General features: G+C 39.0%; 1 protein-coding gene across 1 annotated transcript in view; it reads left to right on the top strand.

Annotated features, from left to right (window-relative positions):
- Nucleotides 1-20,954, top strand: part of TDRD5 (tudor domain containing 5) — an 85,158-nt gene that overhangs the window by 11,557 nt on the left and 52,647 nt on the right. The window contains exon 4 of the mRNA XM_055418803.2: nt 20,803-20,886. Within this exon, the coding sequence (XP_055274778.2) occupies nt 20,803-20,886 (84 nt within the window). The remainder of the gene's footprint in view (nt 1-20,802; nt 20,887-20,954) is intronic.

Here is a 20,954-nt window from a genome sequence, read left to right as displayed (position 1 = left end):
TTCTGGTTTCCTCGGTGTGTATGCCCAGGAGTGCGATCGCTGGATCATATGGCAGTTCTATTTCCAGTTTTCTGAGGAATCTCCACACTGTTCTCCATAGTGGCTGTACTAGTTTGCATTCCCACCAACAGTGTAAGAGGGTTCCCTTTTCTCCACACCCTCTCCAGCATTTATTGCATGTAGACTTTTGGATAGCAGCCATTCTGACTGGTGTGAAATGCTATCTCATTGTGGTTTTGATTTGCATTTCTCTGATGATGAGGGATGTTGAGCATTTTTTCATGTGTTTGTTAGCCATCTTTATGTCTTCTTTGGAGAAATGTCTGTTTAGTTCTTTGGCCCATTTTTTGATTGGGTCACTTAGTTTTCTGGAATTAAGCTGCAGGAGCTGCTTGTATAATTTGGAGATTAATCCTTTATCAGTTGCTTCATTTGCTATTATTTTCTCCCATTCTGAAGGCTGTCTTTTCACCTTGCTTAGAGTTTCCTTTGCTGTGCAGAAGCTTTTGATTTTAATTAGGTCCCATTTGTTTATTTTTGCTTTTATTTCCAATATTCTGGGAGGTGGGTCTTGGAGGATCCTGCTGTGATTTATGTCGGAGAGTGTTTTGCCTACATTCTCCTCGAGGAGTTTTATAGTTTCTGGTCTTACATTTAGATCTTTAATCCATTTTGAGTTTATTTTGGTGTATGGTGTTAGGAAGTGTTCTAGTTTCATTCTTTTACAAGTGGCTGACCAGTTTTCCCAGCACCACTTGTTAAAGAGACTGTCTTTTCTCCATTTTATATTCTTGCCTCCTTTGTCGAAGATAAGGTGTCCATAGGAGCGTGGGTTTATCTCTGGGCTTTCTATTTTGTTCCATTGATCTATATTTCTGTCTTTATGCCAGTACCATACTGTCTTGATGACTGTGGCTTTGTAATAGAGCCTGAAGTCTGGCAGGTTAATTCCCCCAGTTCCATTCTTCTTCCTCAAAATTGCTTTAGCTATTCGAGGTTTTTTGTATTTCCATACAAATTGTGAGATTATTTGTTCTAGTTCTGTGAAAAATATTGTTGGTAGCTTGATAGGGATTGCATTGAATGTATATATTACTTTGGGTAGTATACTCATTTTTACAATATTTATTCTTCCAATCCACGAACACGGTATATTTCTCCATCTATTAGTGTCCTCTTTGATTACTTTCACTAGTGTTTTATAGTTTTCTATGTACAAGTCTTTTGTTTCCTTAGGTAGATATATTCCTAAGTATTTAATTGTTTTCGTTGCAACAGTGAATGGAATAGTTTCCTTAATTTCTCTTTCTATTTTCTCATTATTAGTGTATAGGAATGCAAGGGATTTCTGTGTGTTGATTTTATATCCTGCAACTTTACTGTAATCATTGATTAGCTCTAGTAGTTTTCTGGTAGAGTCTTTAGGGTTTTCTGTGTAGAGGATCATGTCATCAGCGAACAGTGAAAGCTTTACTTCTTCTTTTCCAATTTGTATTCCTTTTATGTCTTTTTCTGCTCTGATTGCTGTGGCCAAAACTTCCAGAACTATGTTGAATAGTAGTGGTGAGAGTGGGCACCCTTGTCTTGTTCCTGACTTTAGGGGAAATGCTTTCAGTATTTCACCATTGAGGATAATGTTTGCTGTGGGTTTGTCATATATAGCTTTTATTATGTTGAGGTATGTCCCTTCAATTCCCACTTTCTGGAGGGTTTTTATCAAAAATGGATGTTGAATTTTGTCGAAGGCTTTCTCTGCATCTATTGAGATAATCATATGATTTTTATTTTTCAGTTTGTTAATGTGGTGTATTACGTTGATTGATTTGCGGATATTGAAGAATCCTTGCATTCCTGGGATAAAGCCCACTTGGTCATGATGTATGATCTTCTTAATGTGTTGTTGGATTCTGATTGCTAGAATTTTGTTAAGGATTTTTGCATCTATGTTCATCAGTGATATTGGCCTATAGTTTTCTTTTTTTGTGGGGTCTTTACCAGGTTTTGGGATTAGGGTGATGGTGGCCTCATAGAATGAGTTTGGAAGTTTCCCTTCCTCAGCTATTTTCTGGAAGAGTTTGAGTAGAATAGGTGTTAGCTCTTCTCTAAATTTTTGGTAGAATTCAGCTGTGAAGCCGTCTGGACCTGGGCTTTTGTTTGCTGGGAGATTTTTGATTACAGTTTCAATTTCCGTGCTTGTGATGGGTTTGTTCAGATTTTCTATTTCTTCCTGGTTCAGTTTTGGAAAGTTGTACTTTTCTAGGAATTCGTCCATTTCTTCCAGGTTATTCATTTTATTGCCATATAATTGCTGATAGTATTCTCTAACAATCCTTTGTATTTCTGTGTTGTCAGTTGTGATCTCTCCATTTTCATTTCTAATTTTATTGATTTGGTTCTTCTCCCTTTGTTTCTTGATGAGTCTGGCTAGTGGTTTGTCAATTTTATTCACCTTCTCAAAGAACCAGCTTTTGGCTTTGTTGATTTTTGCTATGGTCTCTTTTGTTTCTTTTGCATTTATCTCTGCCCTAATTTTTATGATTTCTTTCCTTCTACTGACCCTGGGGTTCTTCATTTCTTCCTTTTCTAGTTGCTTTAGATGTAGAGTTAGGTTATTTAGTTGACTTTTTTCTTGTTTCTTGAGGTGTGCCTGTATTGCTATGAACTTCCCCCTTAGCACTGCTTTTACAGTGTCCCAGAGGTTTTGGGTTGTTGTGTTTTCATTTTAATTCATTTCTATGCATATTTTGATGTCTCTTTTGATTTCTTCTATGATTTGTTCATTATTCAGCAGCGTGTTGTTCAGTCTCCATATGTTGGCACTTTTAATAGTTATTCTCCTGTAATTGAGATCTAATCTTACTGCATTGTGGTCAGAAAAGATGCTTGGAATGATTTCAATTTTTTTGAATTTACCTAGGCTAGATTTATGTCCCAGGATGTGATCTATCCTGGAAAAGGTTCCGTGTGCGCTTGAGAAAAAGGTGAAATTCATTGTTTTGGGGTGAAATGTCCTATAGATATCTATTAGGTCTAACTGTTCTATTATATCATTTAAAGATTGTGTTTCCTTGTTAATTTTCTGTTTAGTTGATCTATCCATAGATGTAAGTGGGGTGTTAAAATCTCCCACTATTATTGTGTTATTGTTAATTTCCCCTTTCATACTTGTTAGTAATTGTCTTACATATTGCGGTGCTCCTATGTTAGGTGCATAAATATTTATAATTGTTATATCTTCTTCTTGGATTGATCCTTTGATCATTATGTAGTTTCCTTCTTTGTCTCGTTTCACAGCCTTTGTTTTAAAGTCTATTTTATCTGATATGAGTATTGCTACTCCTGCTTTCTTTTGGTCTCTATTTGCATGGACTATCTTTTTCCAGCCCTTCACTTTCAGTCTGTATGCATCCCTCGTTTTGAGGTGGGTCTCTTGCAGACAACATATATGGGGGTCTTGTTTTTGTATCCATTCAGCCAGCCTTTGTCTTTTGGTTGGGGCATTCAACCCATTTACGTTTAAGGTAATTATTGAAAAGTACGATCCCGTAGCCATTTTCTTTATTGCTTTGGGTTCAAGTTTATACTCTTTCTGTGATTCCTGTCTATAGAAGATCCTTTAGCATTTGTTGGAGAGCTGGTTTGGTGATGCTGAATTCCCTCAGCTTTTGCTTGTCTGTAAAGCTTTTGATTTCTCCTTCATATTTGAATGAGATCCTTGCTGGGTATAGTAATCTGGGCTGTAGGTTATTTTCTTTCATCACTTTAAGTATATCTTGCCACTCCCTTCTGGCCTGAAGAGTTTCTGTTGAAAGATCAGCTGTTATCCTTATGGGAATCCCCTTGAGTGTTATTTGCTGCTTTTCCCTTGCTGCTTTTAATATTTGTTCTTTGTGTTTGATCTTTGTTAATTTGATTAATATGTGTCTTGGAGTATTTCGCCTTGGGTTTATCCTGTTGGGGACTCTCTGGATTTCTTGGACTTGGGTGATTATTTCTTTCCCTATTTTAGGGAAGTTTTCAACTATTATCTCCTCAAGTATTCTCTCATGGTCTTTCTTTTTGTCTTCTTCTTCTGGGACTCCTATGATTCGAATGTTGGAGCGTTTAACATTGTCCCAGAGGTCTCTAATATTGTCCTCATTTCTTTTAATTCGTTTTTCTTTTTTCCTCTCTGTTTCATTTATTTCTACAATTCTATCTTCTAGTTCGCTTATCCTGTCTTCTGCCTCTGTTATTCTACTGTTTGTTCCCTCCAGAGTGTTTCTGATCTCATCTATTGCATTATTCATTGTATATTGACTCTTTTTTATTTCTTCTAAGTCCTTATTAAATCTTTCTTCCATCTTCTCAATCCTTTTCTCCAGGTTATTTATCTGTAACTCCATTTTACTTTCAAGATTTTGAATCATTTTCACCATCAAAATTCGAAATTCTTTATCAGGTAGATTCCCTATATCTTCTTCTTTTGTTTGTGTTGGTGGGCAATTATCTTGTTCCTTTACTTGCTGGGTATTTCTCTGCCTCTTCATCTTGCTTATATTGCTTTGCTTGGGGTGTCCTTTCCCTCTTCTTGCAGTTTGTGGAGTTCTCTTTATTATGTAGTTTCTTCGCTGTGTGTGGGGTTGGACAGGTGACTTGTCCGGGTTCCCTGGTTAGGGAAGCATGTGTCAGTGTTCTGGTAGGTGGAGCTGAATTTCTTCTCTTTCCTTTAGAAGACAATGGGCTGCTTTTCTGGGAGCCTGATGTCCTCTGCCAGTATTCAGAAGTTGTTTTGTGGACTTTACTCCACGTTCAAATGTTCTTTTGATGAATTTGTGGGGAAGAAAGTGGTCTCGCCGTCTTGTTCCTTCCTCCCCAGAACACTGGATTCCTATATTCCACCTGGTCGTGGAGTATCCCTTCCCAGCCGCTCCAGCAAGGCGCAGCCGCTGTACCCTACCTTGGAGGAGGGGTATCTCCTCAAGGCCGTCCCTCCTGCTTTGAATGTAGATCAGCTCCTCTCGGCCCTCCGGTGCCCAAGCAGCCACCACCTCCTGGACGTGGTACAGCTCCTCTCGGCCACCGCCCCAACCCTGGGCGCGGGGCAGCTCCTCTCAGCCACGATTCTGCACGTGGTCGGTTGCGCCGGGAGCCGGGCGTCTCTCGCGTCTGCGCCGCCGGGAGCCGGGCGTCTCTCGCGTCTGCGCCGCCGGGAGCCGGGCGTCTCTCGGGTCTTGGATTAGTTTTTAAAAGTAAAAATTTTAGAGCAGTTTTAAGTTGACAGCAAACTTGAACAGAAAATACATGGAGTCCCCATATTTTCCCTGCCCCTACGTTCAGGCAGCGTCTCTCACTATACCATGAGCATCCTGCAGCAGAGTGATACCTTTGTTACAGTTGAACCTTTACTGACACATCATAAACACCCAAAGTCTATAGTTTACATTCGGGTTCACTCCTGACACTGTAAATTCTGTGGATTTTGACAAGTGTGTAATGACATATATCCACCGTTGTAATATCACACTGTATAGTCTCACTGCCCCTCACATTCTCTGGGCCCTGTCAGCTCTTCTCTTCCTCCTTTCCAACCCATAGCAACCACTGGTCTTTTTACTGTTTCTATAGTTCTGCCTTTTCCAGAATGTAATATAGTTGGAATCATATGGCATGTTGCCTTTTTATATTGCCTTATTTCATTTAATGATATGCATTGAAAGTTTCTCCATGTGTTTTCATGGCCTCTTAGCTCATTTCACTTTAGTGCTGAGTAATAGTCCATTGTGTGCATATATTGCAATTTATCCATTTACCTCCCGAAGGACATCTTGTTTGCTTTCAGTGTTTGGTTATGAATAAAGCTGCTATAAACAGTCTGTGTGCAGTTTTGTGTGTAGACATACATTTTCAGCTCCTTTGAGTAAATACCAAGGAGCATGATGGCTTGATTATATGATGAGAGTTTAGTTTAGTTTTACAAGGAACTGCCAAACTGTCTTCCAAAGTGGCTATATCATCTTGCATTCCCACCAATGTGAGAGTTCCTGTTGCTCCACATCCCCATCAGCATTTGGTATTGTCGATGTTTTGGATTTTGATCATTCTGCTAGCTGTATTCGGAGAAGGCAATGGCAAGCCACTCCAGTACTCTTGCCTAGAAAATCCCATGGATGGAGGAGCCTGGTAGGCTGCAGTCTGTGGGGTCGCTAAGGGTCGGACACGACTGAGCGACTTCACTTTCACTTTTCACTTTCCATTTTCACACATTGGAGAAGGAAATGGCAACCCACTCCAGTGTTCTTGCCTGGAGAATCCCAGGGACGGGGGAGCCTGGTGGGCTTCCGTCTATGGGGTCACACGGAGTCGGACACGACTGAAGGGACTTAGCAGCAGCAGCTAGCTGTATTGGAGAAGGAAATGGTGACCCACTCCAGTATTCTTGCCTGGAGAATCCCATGGACAGAGGAGCCTGGTGGCCTGCAGTCCATGGGATTGCAGAGTTGGACATGACTGAGCAACTGATATACACTAGCTGTATGGTGATACCTCACTGTTGTTTTAATTTACACTTCTCGACAGAGGATGAGATGGCTGGGTGGCATCACCGACTCAATGGACATGAGTTTGGGTAAACTCCGGGAGTTGGTGATGGACAGGGAGACCTGGTGTGTGGTAATTCATGGGGTTGCAAGGAGTCAGACACGACTGAGCGACTGAACTGAACTGAATTGAATGACATTGTGTTGAACATCTTTTAATATGCTTACTTTGCTATCTGTATATCTTCTGTGGTGAAATGTCTGTTCAGATATTTTGCCCGTTTTTAATTAGGTTGTTTGTTTTCTTATTGTTGAGTTTTAATGGTTCTTTGTATATTTTGTGTGACAAGTCTTTATCAGATATTTCTTTTGTAATTTCTTTTTTTTTTTTTGCAGTTTGTGACTTTTCACTGTCTTTATATTTTGTCTTAGAGCAAAAGCTTTTGATTTTAATGAAGTCCAGCTTATCAGTTATTTTTTAAAATAGATCATATCTTTGGTGTTGTATCTAAAAAATCATTGTCATACGCATGGTCATCTTGATGTTCTCTAATGTTATTGTCTAGGAATTTTAATAGTCTGTATTTTACACTTAGGCTTGTGATCCACGTTGGGTTAATTTTTGTGACGGGTGTAAGGTCTCTGTCTAAAGTCAGTTTTTTTTTGCATGTGGCTGTCCAGTTGTTCCAGCACCGTTGTTGAAGATTCTCTTCACTCCATTGTATTGCTTTTTCTCTTTGTCGAAGATGAGTTGGCTATCTTTTTGTGGATCTATTTCAGCATTCTTTGTTCTGTTCCATTGGTCTGTTTGTCTATTCTTTTGCCATTACCAAGCTATCTTGATTACTGTACTTTTATAGTAAGTCTTGAAGTCAGATAATGTGAGTCCTCCAATTTTAAAAAGATATTTATTTTTATTTGGCTTGGTCTTAGCTGCAGCACTCAGGATCTTCCATCCTTCTTGTGGAATGCAGGGTCTTCTGTTTGTGGCAGGTGGGATTTTTTTTTATAAGTTTTGGCACACAGATTCTTTAGATACAAACGTGGCATGAGAACTGTTAGTTGTGGCAGGTGGGGTCTTGTTTTTCCCCAACCAGGCACTGAACCTGGGCCCCCTGCATTGGGAGTGTGGTGTCTTAGCCACAGTACCACCAGGAAAGTCCAGTCCTCCAAATTTGTTCTTCTCCTTCAATATTGAGTTACTTATCCTGGGTCTTTTGTCTCTCCATATAAATTCTAGAATCAGTTTGTTGATATTCCCCAAAAAGCTTCTTGGGATTTTGATTGGGGTTGGATTGAACCTGTAGATCAAGTTGGGAGGAACTGACCTCTTGATGAGATTAAGTCTTCCTATCCCCCCCAAAACAACTACTGTTAGCCTACCGTTGACCAGAAGTCTGATAACATAAACAGTTGATTAACATGTTTTGTATATTAAAAGTTGTTATATACTGTATACTTATGATACAGGGCTTCCCTGGGGGCTCCAACAGTAAAGAATCTGCCTGCAATGCAGGAGACCTGGGTTCGATCCCTGAGTTGGGAGGATCACTGGAGGAGGGGATGGCCACCCACTCCAGTATTCTTGCCTGAACAATCTCCTGGACAGAGGGACCTGACAGGATACAGTCCAGGGGGGTCTCAAAGAGTCGGACACAACTGAGAGACTAAGCACATACTCACGATACAGGAAGCTAGAGGAAAAAGTTTTTAAGAAAAGCATAAGAAAACTATATTTACAGAACTCTACTATATTTATCAATATCATAAGTTTACATTGTTTATAGGATGAATCATCTGTCAGTACTTATATCAATAATGTCTTACATGATACAAAACATTGTATGTATTATATATATTATTAACACTAGATGTCAAAAATGAAAAGATAATGTGAAACAAATTAGTGTTAATTATAGGTACAGTGATTCATACATTGATATTGTAGAAGCAGCAATATGATTGTTTTATGATAGCCTAAAGTAATTGATATGATTGCTTCATGGTTGCCTAGCCTATACACAACACTGTGACTTGTCATAAAATTTTTATGACATACAGCATTATAGTTACACTCATAATACAGTTTTGGGAACATTGTGACATTTTTTAAAAAACCACTTCTCTGTAACTATAGGCTGATGAGCAGTTTCTCCAATTAGGAAAGGTATATTGCACAGTAACATAATTCTTTGAAAGTACAGTTATAAAACAGTAAGAAAATGAATACATTGTTAATTTTATCTTAAATGTCACTCATCTTGTGCCTGTGTATGGATAGACCAGTATCTGCTTGTATTTTATACATTCATGACATATGTTTTTAAATTTTCTTGAATATCTCTGGTCTACACAGTTCACCTACAAGTTTATTCAAATTTTCATAAATCTCCGTAATTTTATATATTGTTGAAACAAATCTGTAAGTGAATCAATGCAGTTCAAATTCATGTTGTTCAGGTGTTAGCTGTGCTTTCTATTTCCTCCTAAAACAGTGTTGAGAAGCAGCGGTGAGAGAGGACATTCTTACTTTGTTCCTGATTAACTATTTTTTATGATTCTGTTTTATTGCTGTTATTTGTTTATTAGTTGTAACTCTTTGAAAAACACTTTTTGTGGATGTGGATGCTTTAGGGCTTTCAACATCTATTTTAATTTATCACAGTTGGTCCTTGTGTAATATTATACTATTTCATGTAGATTAAGAAGTTCAGAACAATAGACTTACATTTCACTTTTCCCATCTTTTGTGCTATTGTGATACATTTTTAATTGTATATATGTTTTATGTTCCTTAACACATTTTTGTTTTGCTTTATTTACTTTGCTAACAGTGATCTTCTGTTGCATTTAATCCCATTCAGATTATTTTTCATTCTAGATATTTTTCATTTCTGCATATTCCTCTTAGATCTTTTTTATATCCTTTATCTCTTTATTGTGTTCACACTTTCCTTATATATGTGACCATTTTTTTGGATGCACTGCAGCATGTGGTATCCTAGCTCCTTGACCAAGGATCGAATGTGTGCCCTCTGCAGTGGAAGCGTGGAACCCTAACCACTGGACTGCCAGGGATTCCCTGTTTTCCTTTCTGATATGGTCGTATCCTCCTACCTCTTTGCATGGCTGGCAGCTTTGATTAGCTGCTAGACACTATGAATCTTTCATCGTTGAGCTTCGCTCAGTTAATTTGCTTGGACTCAGTTGATTGTTTTGAGTTTTGCTTTTAAGACAAAGTACTTGTTAGGTCTAGTACTGGGGCTTCCTGGGTGGCGCAGTTGGTAAAGAATCTGCCTGCCAATGCAGGAGATGCAAGAGACGTGTGTTTGATCCCTAGGTCAGGAAGATCCCCAAGAGTAGGAAGTGGCAACCCACCCCAATATTCTTGCCTGGAAAATTCCATAGACAGAGGAGCCTGGCGTGCTACAGTCCATGGGTTGCAAAGAGTCAGATACTATTGAGCCCTAGAGGGTTATGGTTAGGTTAGAGGGTTTACTATCCATTGAATTTTGTTCTCTTAAAATTTGTATGTTGAAGCCCTACCCCCTGATGTGTTAGTATCTGGAGATGGAGCCTTTGGGCAGCAATTAGGTTTAGATGAAATTGTGAGGGTGGAACCCTCATGACAGGGTTAAGTGCCCTTGTAAGAAGAGAAACCAGAGAGCTTGCTGTCCTTCTCCATGTGCATATAACAAGGAAAGGCCATGGGAGCATACAGCAAGAAGTCAGCCATCTGCAAGTCAGAAAGAGAATCCTTACCAGGATCCAACTGTGCTGTATCAACTGAAAAAATGCACAACCCTAGAGCTGAGAGTTGTTTTGTTCAGTGGACGTTCTTAGTACTTCAAGCCTAGGAGACAGCCTTTCAGATAAATGCCAAGGAAACTGTTCTGAAGAGGAAGGTGCAGGGTGAGGGGTGGGAAGGATATATAGGAGTTTTTATAATAATACCAGGTAGTCGGAACAAAAGGCTACTATTAAAAGAAAACTAGATAGCTTAAGTTATGGAATTTAGTTAGGAATTTTCTGTATAGGGGAAGATGCAGGAGTCTGGGCTCACTGAAATCATTCCTTTGATATGCACCTCAGCTATCTGGGGTCAGTGTTCTATGTTTTCTTATGCTGTACCGTCGAGTGTAGCTGTGTTCTGATGGCTGCTAGATGGTGGGAATTCCTTATTTCTCCCTTAGGATTCATGTCTTGGGTGGCTGCAAATTGCTGATGACTGCAACATCCTTTATTTACTGATATGGCAAGCAACATTTTTATCCCTGGTGGCTCAGCGGTAAAGAACCTATCTGCCAGTGCAGGATACAGGATTGATCCCTAGGTTGGGAAGATCCCCTGGAGAAGGAAATGACAATCCACTCAAGTATTCTTGCCTGGAGAATCCCATGGGCATAGGAGCCTGTAGAGGAACAGGCTACAGTCTGTGGGGTTGCAGAGTTGGACACGGCTGAGCAACTGAACAACAACAATTTTATTATTCAGATGGAAACCTGATCTTGGGCTTCCAGCCTCCAGAATTGTGAGGAAATGAAATTCAGAAAACGAAGATCATGGCATCTGGTCCCATCACTTCTTGGGAAATAGATGGGGAAACAGTGGAAACCGTGTCAGACTTTATTTTTTTGGGCTCCAAAATCACTGCGGATGCTGATTGCAGCCATGAAATTAAAAGACGCTTGCTCCTTGGAAGGAAAGTTATGACCAGCCTAGATAGCATATTAAAGAGCAGGGACATTACCTTGCCAACCAAGGTCCGTCTAGTCAAGGCTATGATTTTTCCCGTGGTCATGTATGGATGTGAGAGTTGGACTGTGAGGAAGGCTGATCGCCGAAGAATTGATGCTTTTGAACTGTGGTGCTGGAGAAGACTCTTGAGAGTCCCTTGGACTGCAAGGAAATCCAACCAGTCCATTCTAGAGGAGATCAATCCTGGGTGTTCATTGGAAGAACTTATGCTAAAGCTGAAGCTCCAATACTTTGGCCACCTCATGCGACGAGTTGACTCACTGGAAAAGACTCTGATGCTGGGAGCGATTGGGGGTAGGAGGAGACGGGGAAGACAGAGAATGAGGTGGCTGGATGGCATCACCGACTCTGTGGACATGAGTTTGAGTGTACTCCGGGAGTTGGTGATGGACAGGGAGGCCTGGCGTGCTGTGGCTCATGGGGTCGCACAAAGTTGGACACGACTGAGCGACTGAACTGAACTGAACTGAATTTCTGTTATTTGCAGCCACTCACTGGAAAAGACTCTGATGCTGGGAAGGATTGGGGGCGGGAGGAGAAGGGGACGACAGAGAATGAGATGGCTGGATGGCATCACCGACTCGATGGACATGAGTTTGAGTGAACTCCGGGAGTTGGTGATGGACAGGGAGGCCTGGCGTGCTGTGATTCATGGGGTTGCAAGGAGTCGGACTCGACTGAGCGACTGAATTGAACTGAACTGAATGTCTGTTGTTTTGCTATTGAACCCTTTGTAGACTAAGACTTCTAGTCCAAAGAAACCTTCCATCTAGGGCTAATTTGACTCCACCACTGAGGCATTTCCTTTCTGAGGAGTCACCTGGATGTGTTAAGAGGAGGTCCTTCCATTCTGCCTTAGTCAGTTCAGTTCAATTGCTCAGTCATGTCTGACTCTTTGCGACTCTATGGACTGCAGCACGCCAGACTTCCCTGTCTATCACCAACTCCTGGAGCTTACTCAAACTCATGTCCATCCAGTCAGTGACGCCGTCCAACCATCTCATCCTCTGTTATACCCTTCTCCTCCCACCTTCAGTCTTTCATAACATCAGGGTTCTTTCCAGTGAGTCAGTTCTTTGCCAAAGTATTGGAGCCTCAGCTTCAGCATCAGTCCTTCCAATGAATATTCAGGACAGATTTCCTTTAGGATGGACTGGTTGGATTTCCTTGCAGTCCAAGGGACTCTCAAGAGTCTTCTCCAACACCACAGTTCAAAAGCCTCAATTCTTCGGTGCTCAGCTTTCTTTATGGTCCAGCTCTCATATCCATACATGACCACTTAGTGGAAACAGTTAATTTTTTCTCAGCTCCATGTGAGCTCTGGGTGTTGTGTGGCCTGTTGCTTCTTGTTTGTTTCGCCAGTTTCAGAGAACATCCCCTTCCCCTGCCTTTGGTATAGATCACTCATCATCCAGAAACTTTGGGGGTCCCTCTCCAGATCTCCAGTGTTATCACTGTCTGTGCCAGTCCCTCTTCTCCTTACCTATCCATATGTTAGCATCCTTGTCCTTCCCAAACTCGAATTTGTCTCCTCAGTTCATCTGTTTCTATTACCTCTTTCTGGGCTGCAGACTGAAAATTCTCCAGGCTGCCAAGTGGGGCAGTTTAGGGCTCTCCAGTCAGTTGTGCACTGTTATTTAATATCTGTAACTCATCTGTAACTCTAGTTGTTTACGGCAGGAGGGTGGGGGTCATAACTTTGGTTTGAATGATAGAGACTTTTTAATACAGAAAACTCAGCCTAAAAAAGTTATTCATAGTCCTACTGCCAAAAGGTAGTTTTCACTCCATTCCTTTCATAGTGATTTCCCCATTTTTTTCAATCTCTTTTATTTTTCTTGGCATTTCCTGTGCTGGAGAGACCTCACACCAGTCTACTCATCTTCCTTTGTAGGTAAACTTGCTATATGCTTGTCAATGCCTGTCTTTATCTTTGAAATTCAGAAGATTACAGTGAAGTAACTGTTGGACTCTTTCTCTTTTATTTTATTAAAAAGATTTGCTGCGGTACATGGACTCTTGACCTGGCACAAAGGCTCTGCGGGGTCTTCTGTGGTTGCAGCTAGGAATCTAGGTGGCTTCTCTCGTAGAGCACGGGCTCTGGGGCATGACAATTTTAGGACATTTGCGCCTGGTGTGGCTCCAAGGAGAAGAGTTAGACACAGAGACACATCTCCAAATACTAACACCTGGGGGTTAGGGCTTCAACATATGAATTTTAAGAGAACAAAATTCAATATATAAAATTTTTCTGTATTTATTTTCCTTTGAGTTTCATCCTGTGTTTTGCAGCCCTAAGAATTCTTCATAGATGCAACCTGATTACAACATTTCACTTCTCGTTGGAGCTTTTTGCTACCAAAACTATTTAAATCTTTTTCTAAGGAGATGGCTTTAATTCTTAAATCATATATTTTAATTTCCTGGTGGGACAGACTCTACATAGTTATCAGATCCCACTTAATTCTATTTATAAAAAGTACAACTTTCTATTCCTTAAAATTGTAGATCTATAAATTCTCCAGGTGTTGCCTCAGGACTCTACAAGTATATGTATGTTTTTATATTCATAGAAAAATAATAGATAAATTTATAACAAATTTGTTAATTTGAGAATTTTTTGATCATCTGTGTTTTATGTTTTTTTGTAGTGAGCATACATTATTTTTGTTATAAGAAAAACATGTTATTAAATAAGTTTCTCCTTTGTAAAATGAGGACTGGAGTGTCTTCATTTTTTGCACCTGCAAGAGGAACAGGCCAACTTGTTCACTAGTATCCTATGTTTTCCCATTTTCCTGTTTTATTTCACAAAAGCAAATGGTTAGAATCATTTAAACTATTTTTGGAAGACATGAATAATCTTTTTACCACATTCTATTCAATTTCCTTTATTTTGATCTCTTTAGGGTAAGTTTAGATGAGAGATGAAAATGTGAATCACCAAGTATGAATTAGCCATTATCATTCTAGTGAATGAAGCCTCAGATACTCTAGCCAGTCCAGCTCTTCAGAATTCTCTGCCTTATTGTGTTAGCCTAGAGCACAGCTAACAGTGATATTACTTAATAGGTTATTGACTGAAAGAGTGTTTGGTTCAAGTACAGGGATCTGGCATTTCTTTGTTCTCTAGCCTTACAATCAAGAGTACTGTCAGAGAAAAAAAATGAATCAATAGTTGATCTAAGAATGAAATGGGAAATTTTATTGGAGCCAACCTGAGGATTATAACCCACAAGGCAGTCTTTCAGAAAGATCTGAAGACTGTTCTGCTTGTTAGAGGTCAAGGCACAGTTAAGTCAGTTTTTGAGACCAAGCGTTATACATTGAAGTTTACGTAGTCCAACAAGGTGAGTAGTGGGTTGTTATGACCCCCTAGAGGATTGAGAAAGGAATGTTGTCTCCTAGGGAATTACTTTGCTGGAGCCAGAAGGAAATTTTTTTTTTTTTTTTTGCAAGTGGGCATTCCTGTGTCTTCTAAGGGAATCTAGTTAGTGTATAATGCAGACATACAGTACACACTAAAGCGAGTAATAGCTCAAATGGGCAGAGAGAGAATTTTATGTTTAGTTTTCCTGTCCTGTCTTAAAATAATTTTACTTCACAGTACCCTGTGCTATCCCACATTTAGAAAACTTTATTGTAATATTCAACATGAGATTTAAAGTAGGTAAACCTGGAATTATAAACAAAGTTCTGGTCTTGAGTGAATTGAAAATCAGGGCTGGGTGTTAGTTTGCAACTGACTTTTGCACTCAAACATTTGATAATTTTTACATGAATTAGATTCTTCGATTGGTGTTGTATATAAGAATAGAAGCTTTTTATTTATTTAAGAAAAGAAACTTTTTAAATTTTACTTGGTGACCTGGCTCAACTGTCTCGAAAGAGTAACCTCAACAAGTAACTGGATATCTTACACAATCATGTGGTTCTCTGAAAGGTACATTTTCTGGCCAACGTAGAGTAGCGTTTCCCTGCCTATTTTTTCCATGAGTTCAGATGACATTTTTAGTATGGCATACTAGACATACCTTGTTTTTAGTCAAATGAGATACTTAGCAAATATTTGAGCCGTTGAAAGCGTCACTTCTGTGTGTGTGTGTCTGTGCCAGTTTTGTGATCTTAATCAGAAATGTATTAATGTTTTACCATATGGCCAAGCGGTCTGCAATATATTCTTCTAAAGATGTTACTTCTGTTCCTTTCTGCTTTTAGCTTCATGCATCTTCTTTCCAAAATGCTTCCACCCTCAAGTTTCTAAATATCACCCAGGTGTCTCACGTTTTAAAAAACTTTATTACAAAAGTAATACAGATTGATTACAAAAGATTTACAATACAGAATAGCACAGAAGAAAATGAAAATCACCTATTCTTTTACCATCCAGAAAAGTTGACTTTTTCTTTTAAAGAAAATAAGGTTATCATCATTCTGGTCCAGGTTTGTGACTTGCTTTTTTAAGTCAGGATTATGAATATTCCACATTGTTAAATATTGCAGTACAACATAATTTTTAATAGCAGTATGGATATGCCATAATTTTTTAACTTGGGGATTTAGGATGTTGCTATTTTTGCTATTAAACATAACCTTATTGTTGAAAATCTTACTCAAATTTGTACAAATCTCAGTTTCTCCATAGGATAAAATTCTAGATAAGTAATCACTACATCTTGGAGAAGGAAATGGCAACCCACTCCAGTATTCTTGCCTGGAGTATTCCATGGACAGAGGAGTCTGGCAGGCTACAATCCACAGGATTCCAAGAGTCGGACACACCTTAGTGACTAAACCACCACCACCACCACTGATCACTATATCTAAAGAAATGTGTACTTTTATGACTCATGATGTATGTAGTTAATTGTCCTCCGTAAAAGTTGTTTCAGTTAACATTCACATAAGATGCTTGTGAATGGGCTTCTTTAATTTGTACCTTTGCTAGTACTCAGTATAAATTGATGCGTCATCAGAACACCGTCCCCTGACCTCTCCCTCCTTACCAAACCCTTGTCTACGTTAGATCTCCCATTGCTTTCCTAATACTTTCAAGTATAGTATTCTTTGACACTATAGTATTTGACACTATATTTGACAAAGTATTTGACACTTTGATGCTATATAGTATTCTACAACAAGTCTGTGAGTTTTTCATAATCTTTATCATAATTGTAATGATATAGTTATATGACTGTTTCATGGTGGTCTTTCATCACTAGGTTGAAAGTTCCATGAGGGCAGTGATCATACCTAGCTTATTTACCCCTGTATATTCAGTGCTGAGTACAATGTGATGTGCATAGTATGTGTTCAGTACATATTTGTTGAGTGAATAAATGAGCATTATTGTAAAAATAATATTCCAATTTGATAGACAAATAACCATATCTGACTATTAATATCCGTTTATTAGAAGTTGAACTTTTATTCTGTTATTGGCTGAATCAGTTGCCTTTTCATATCTTTGTTCATTTTTCTGAGGAGTGTATCTTTTTTATTCAGAGCTCTTCTCTGCTGCTTCTTGGGTCCTGTAGTCTCCTATCTGAAAAAATTGTATATATATATATATAGTGGGTTATTTTCCATCTTTATCCCCTTTTATAATCCTTTGTTCACTTGATTTATTGTCCATTTTTTTCTGTTTGGTGTGTAGGCATCTGAGACTAAAGCATTGTTGAAATCAGGGTCCCCTCTTGATTACTTTCTTCATGTCAATCACTGATTGCCTCTTACTCTTTTTTTTTAATTTATTTTTGGCTGTACAGGCTTTTCTCCACTTATAGCAAGCAGAGGCTACTCACTATTGCAATGTTCAGGTTTCTCATTGTGGTGGCTTCTCTTGTTGCTGAGCATGGGCTCTAGGGCTCGTGGGCTTCAGTAGCTGCCATTCCCAGGCTCTAGAGTACAGGCTCAATAGTGTGGCACACAGGCTTAGTTTCTACGAAGCATGTGGGGTCCTCCCAGATCAGGGATCAAATCTGTGTCTCCTGCATTGGTAGGCTAACTCTTCACCAGTGACCCACCAGGGAAGCCCTCCCTCTACTCTTATTCCCTGCCCTCCCACATTGTAACTATTAACCTCTACTTACAGATATTTCCAAGATTACTTGGACTTTAATAGATCTCCCTCACCCCGTTCAGTATCACGTCAGCAGAATTTAGTCTTCTAGCTTGAGGCAAAAAAACATTTTTTTTTCTTATCTTGAGATGCTTTGTTTTGACATCTTAACCCAAGCTTGGCAAATATTTTCTCAAAGGGACCAGGTAGTAAGTATTTGAAACTTTTAGGGCCTAATAATCTACATCATAACTACCAATCACTGCCCTCATAGTGCTGAAGCAACCTTGGACAGTATGTGAATGAGTGATAAAGAAGTTGTGGTACATATACACAATGGAATATTACTCTGCCATAAAAAGAACCCATTTGACTCAGTTCTAATGAGATTGATGAACCTAGAGCCTATTATACAGAGATAAGTCAGAAAGAGAAAGACAAATATTGTATATTAATGCATATATGTGAAATCTAGAGAGACAGTACTGACGAACCTACCTGCAGAGCAGCAGTGGACATGCAGACGTAGAGAACAGGCTTGTGAATACAGAGAGGGAAAGAGAGGGTGCAACGAACTGAGAGAGTAGCGTTGAAACATATACATTACCGTATGTAAAATTAGATAGCCAGTGGAAATTTGCTGAATGACACAGGGGTCTCAAATCTAGTGCTCTGTGATAACCTAGAAGGGTAGGGTGGTATGGGAGGTGGAGGGAAGTTCACGAGGGAGGGGACAGATATGTATACCAATAGCTGATTCATGTTGATATTTGGCAGAAACCAATACAATATTATAAAGCAATTATTGCACAATTAAAAGTAAATAAATTAGAAAGCTATATGAATGAGTGAATATGGCCATGTTCCAATAAAACTTTATTTATGGATAGTGACATTTGAATGTCATAAAATTTTCATGTGTCACAAAAATTACTTTTTTTTTCCTCCTAGCAGTTTGAAAATGCTGAAACAGTTCTTAGCCAGTTTTGACCCATGGGCCATAGTTTGCTGACTGTGTCACAAGCCATGCTCCATAGAGATAACTCATGCTTATAATCACCATCCTGCTACTTACCTCCTAGTTTTCCAAACTCTTGGAATTGATTAAAAGCCATCAAAAATCTGCCTCTGTGTTTTAAGATCCTTCAGTTTTCTGCATAAAACTTGAGATCATTGAGGCTGTTTCCCTGGTCTCTCTTTTTCATCTCTATAGAATCATCGGTTCCTTCCTCTCTATTATATTCTTCTCTTGTTTCTGTGGAATCCTCCTTTGATTATCTCCTCTTTCTCTTCTTACTCCCTTGGCACCCTGGTTAAAACTCTTGCCCTGAGAGTTGTGGTGTTTTAATTGGTCGTGCACTGCACCAGTCTAATTTTCTGCTGCCAGATTAAAATTCTGAAAATATTTCTCCTTTGCTAAAAATCTCTAATACCAGTTTTTGTCTATGTAACCAAGAAAGACTCCTTAGCTTGGCCTTTGAGCAGTTGCTACAATATGACTTCAGCCTGCTTTCTTCAGTTTTCTACTACTTCTCTGATGCCTTCAGGCAAACTGTTACATTCTTTTCTGCTTTGTTTATCAAGTTCCTTCTACCTTCATTGCCCCCCCCCTTACCACTTTTTTCTACAATATCCTCCATCCTTCAAGGCCTTCCTAAAAGGAAGCTTTCTGTATGACTTAGTATAATATGTCCTTCTGCATTCTTGTACTTCTTTAATGGTGCTAAGAGTCAGCCAGTGCAAGAGACACAGGTTCAATTCCTGGGTCAGGAAGACCCCCTGGAGGAGGAGATGGCCAACCCACTCCAATATTTTTGCCTAAGAAATCCATGGACAGAAGAGCCTGGTGGGCTACAGTCCTTGGGGTCACAAGAGTCCAACAGGACTGAACACATACACACAGACACACACACACACACACACACACAGCATCAACCTTAAGGTTATAGTTATTTATGTTTATCTCATTTCTCTACTTAATTGTAAGTGGCTTGAGAGGAATGATGCTGTCAAAGGTGACACTTTTTTGTCACCTGAAATACCTGGCATTTGAATCTTCAAATGGTGGGAGCATGTTGAGATATGAAGAATCAGTTATCTTTAGATTCTTTTATTGTTCACTGGAAGAGCTTTAGGGAATTATCTCATGACAGTTTCGGAAGAAATATAAAGAACCTAAGACCAAAGGCTGAGGCATTTTGTGAAAGCTAGTTATACAGTCTTAGAAATCTAATCTCCCCCTTCCCAGATCCCACTTTCCTGTCAACCTTAGGAGACAGAGATTATCTTCCTTTTTCAGATGAAGAAACTGAAACCTTAAAAGCTCATATACTTTGTAAGTAATGGCAGGCCAAGAGACAATAAGAAGAAATATTAAAAATAAAAGTTTAAAAGGAAAAAACAGTGATTGTGTTTATGTGATAGGATTTTAGATAGTTTTCTTTATACTTTTGTGTCTTTTCTAACATATGCATGTATATATATATATATTTTACATTTACTTAGCATTTTTAAATATAACTCCATGGTCTTTCTTTTTTCTTTTTTTTATGATCTTTCATTCTATTACAGGTCTCCACTCCATGGCTTTTCACTGGACCTTGGTGTCTGGTTATGCTCTACGATACTCTCTACTCCTAATCTCCTGTGCTTCCAGCTTATTTTTTCAATTATTCCCATGCTTTGTCTTTTTTTCTTTTTTTTTTTTTTTTTACCATATTGGGACCTCTCTATACCATTGTCTTTTTTCTACTAAAATCCTCTGACCCCTACTGTCTTAACCTGTCTTTACTCCCTACCTGATGAGTTTAAATAACCATCCATTATTTCCTCAGCTTTACTTTTCCTACTTTCTCAACTATCTGAGCTCCCTTCCCTTTTATGCTGTTGAGTGGGCCTTGCTTCTGAACTCAAAAACGGAATCCTGAAGCTATCAGGTAGTAACTCTCTCCACCTGCCTGACCCTACATTTACAGAGCCTTTCTGCATCCGTACCGGTCCTTTCCTCCTTCATTTTTGTGACAGTGGAAGAGCTCACCTTCCTGCTTTATAGGGCAAGATTCCGCCACTACCCTGGCTCCCAGGGACCTTCATTCATCCCATCTCTTCCCTGCATTAATATGTTTAATAAACACTGAATAATTTTATAAACAAGAAAATTAGTAACAAAAATCTTTTCTGGGTAAGAGTGTGGGATTTTGTATTTGAAGATTCTAAACCTAATGGTTATAGAGAATGCAAATTATCCTGGGAAATGTCAGTGTTTAGTCTTATAAGGAGTCCACCTACTCTGAATGTATTTTATAGAGTATGAAATGTTACAGTGTTTCTTAATAACAATAGTTTATTTGGTTGAAATATGTTTTCTTTGATAGATGTTTCCTTTATTTACTGTTCAGATTTATCTTTGACTTAAAAAAATTTTTTTTGACTATAATTTGAACTTTTTCCCCCCTTTTTTCATAGTTGGAGAATACCTTCAAATCAGTTATTTCACAAATTGGACCTGGAGGGACTATTAATCCAGAACTAAAACATAAGATAAAATTTGTAAGTACTTTTTGTTTTTGGGAAATGGATGGGAATAATTAATCACATATTTAGGTATCATGTATGGT

Source organism: Moschus berezovskii, chromosome 17 (assembly GCF_049115385.1).
Source record: "Moschus berezovskii isolate FMDL1 chromosome 17, NW_MosBer_1.0, whole genome shotgun sequence".
Lineage (NCBI taxonomy): Eukaryota > Metazoa > Chordata > Mammalia > Artiodactyla > Moschidae > Moschus > Moschus berezovskii.
Note: the sequence above shows the minus strand (reverse complement) of the source record. Positions and strands in the feature narration are given on the sequence as shown.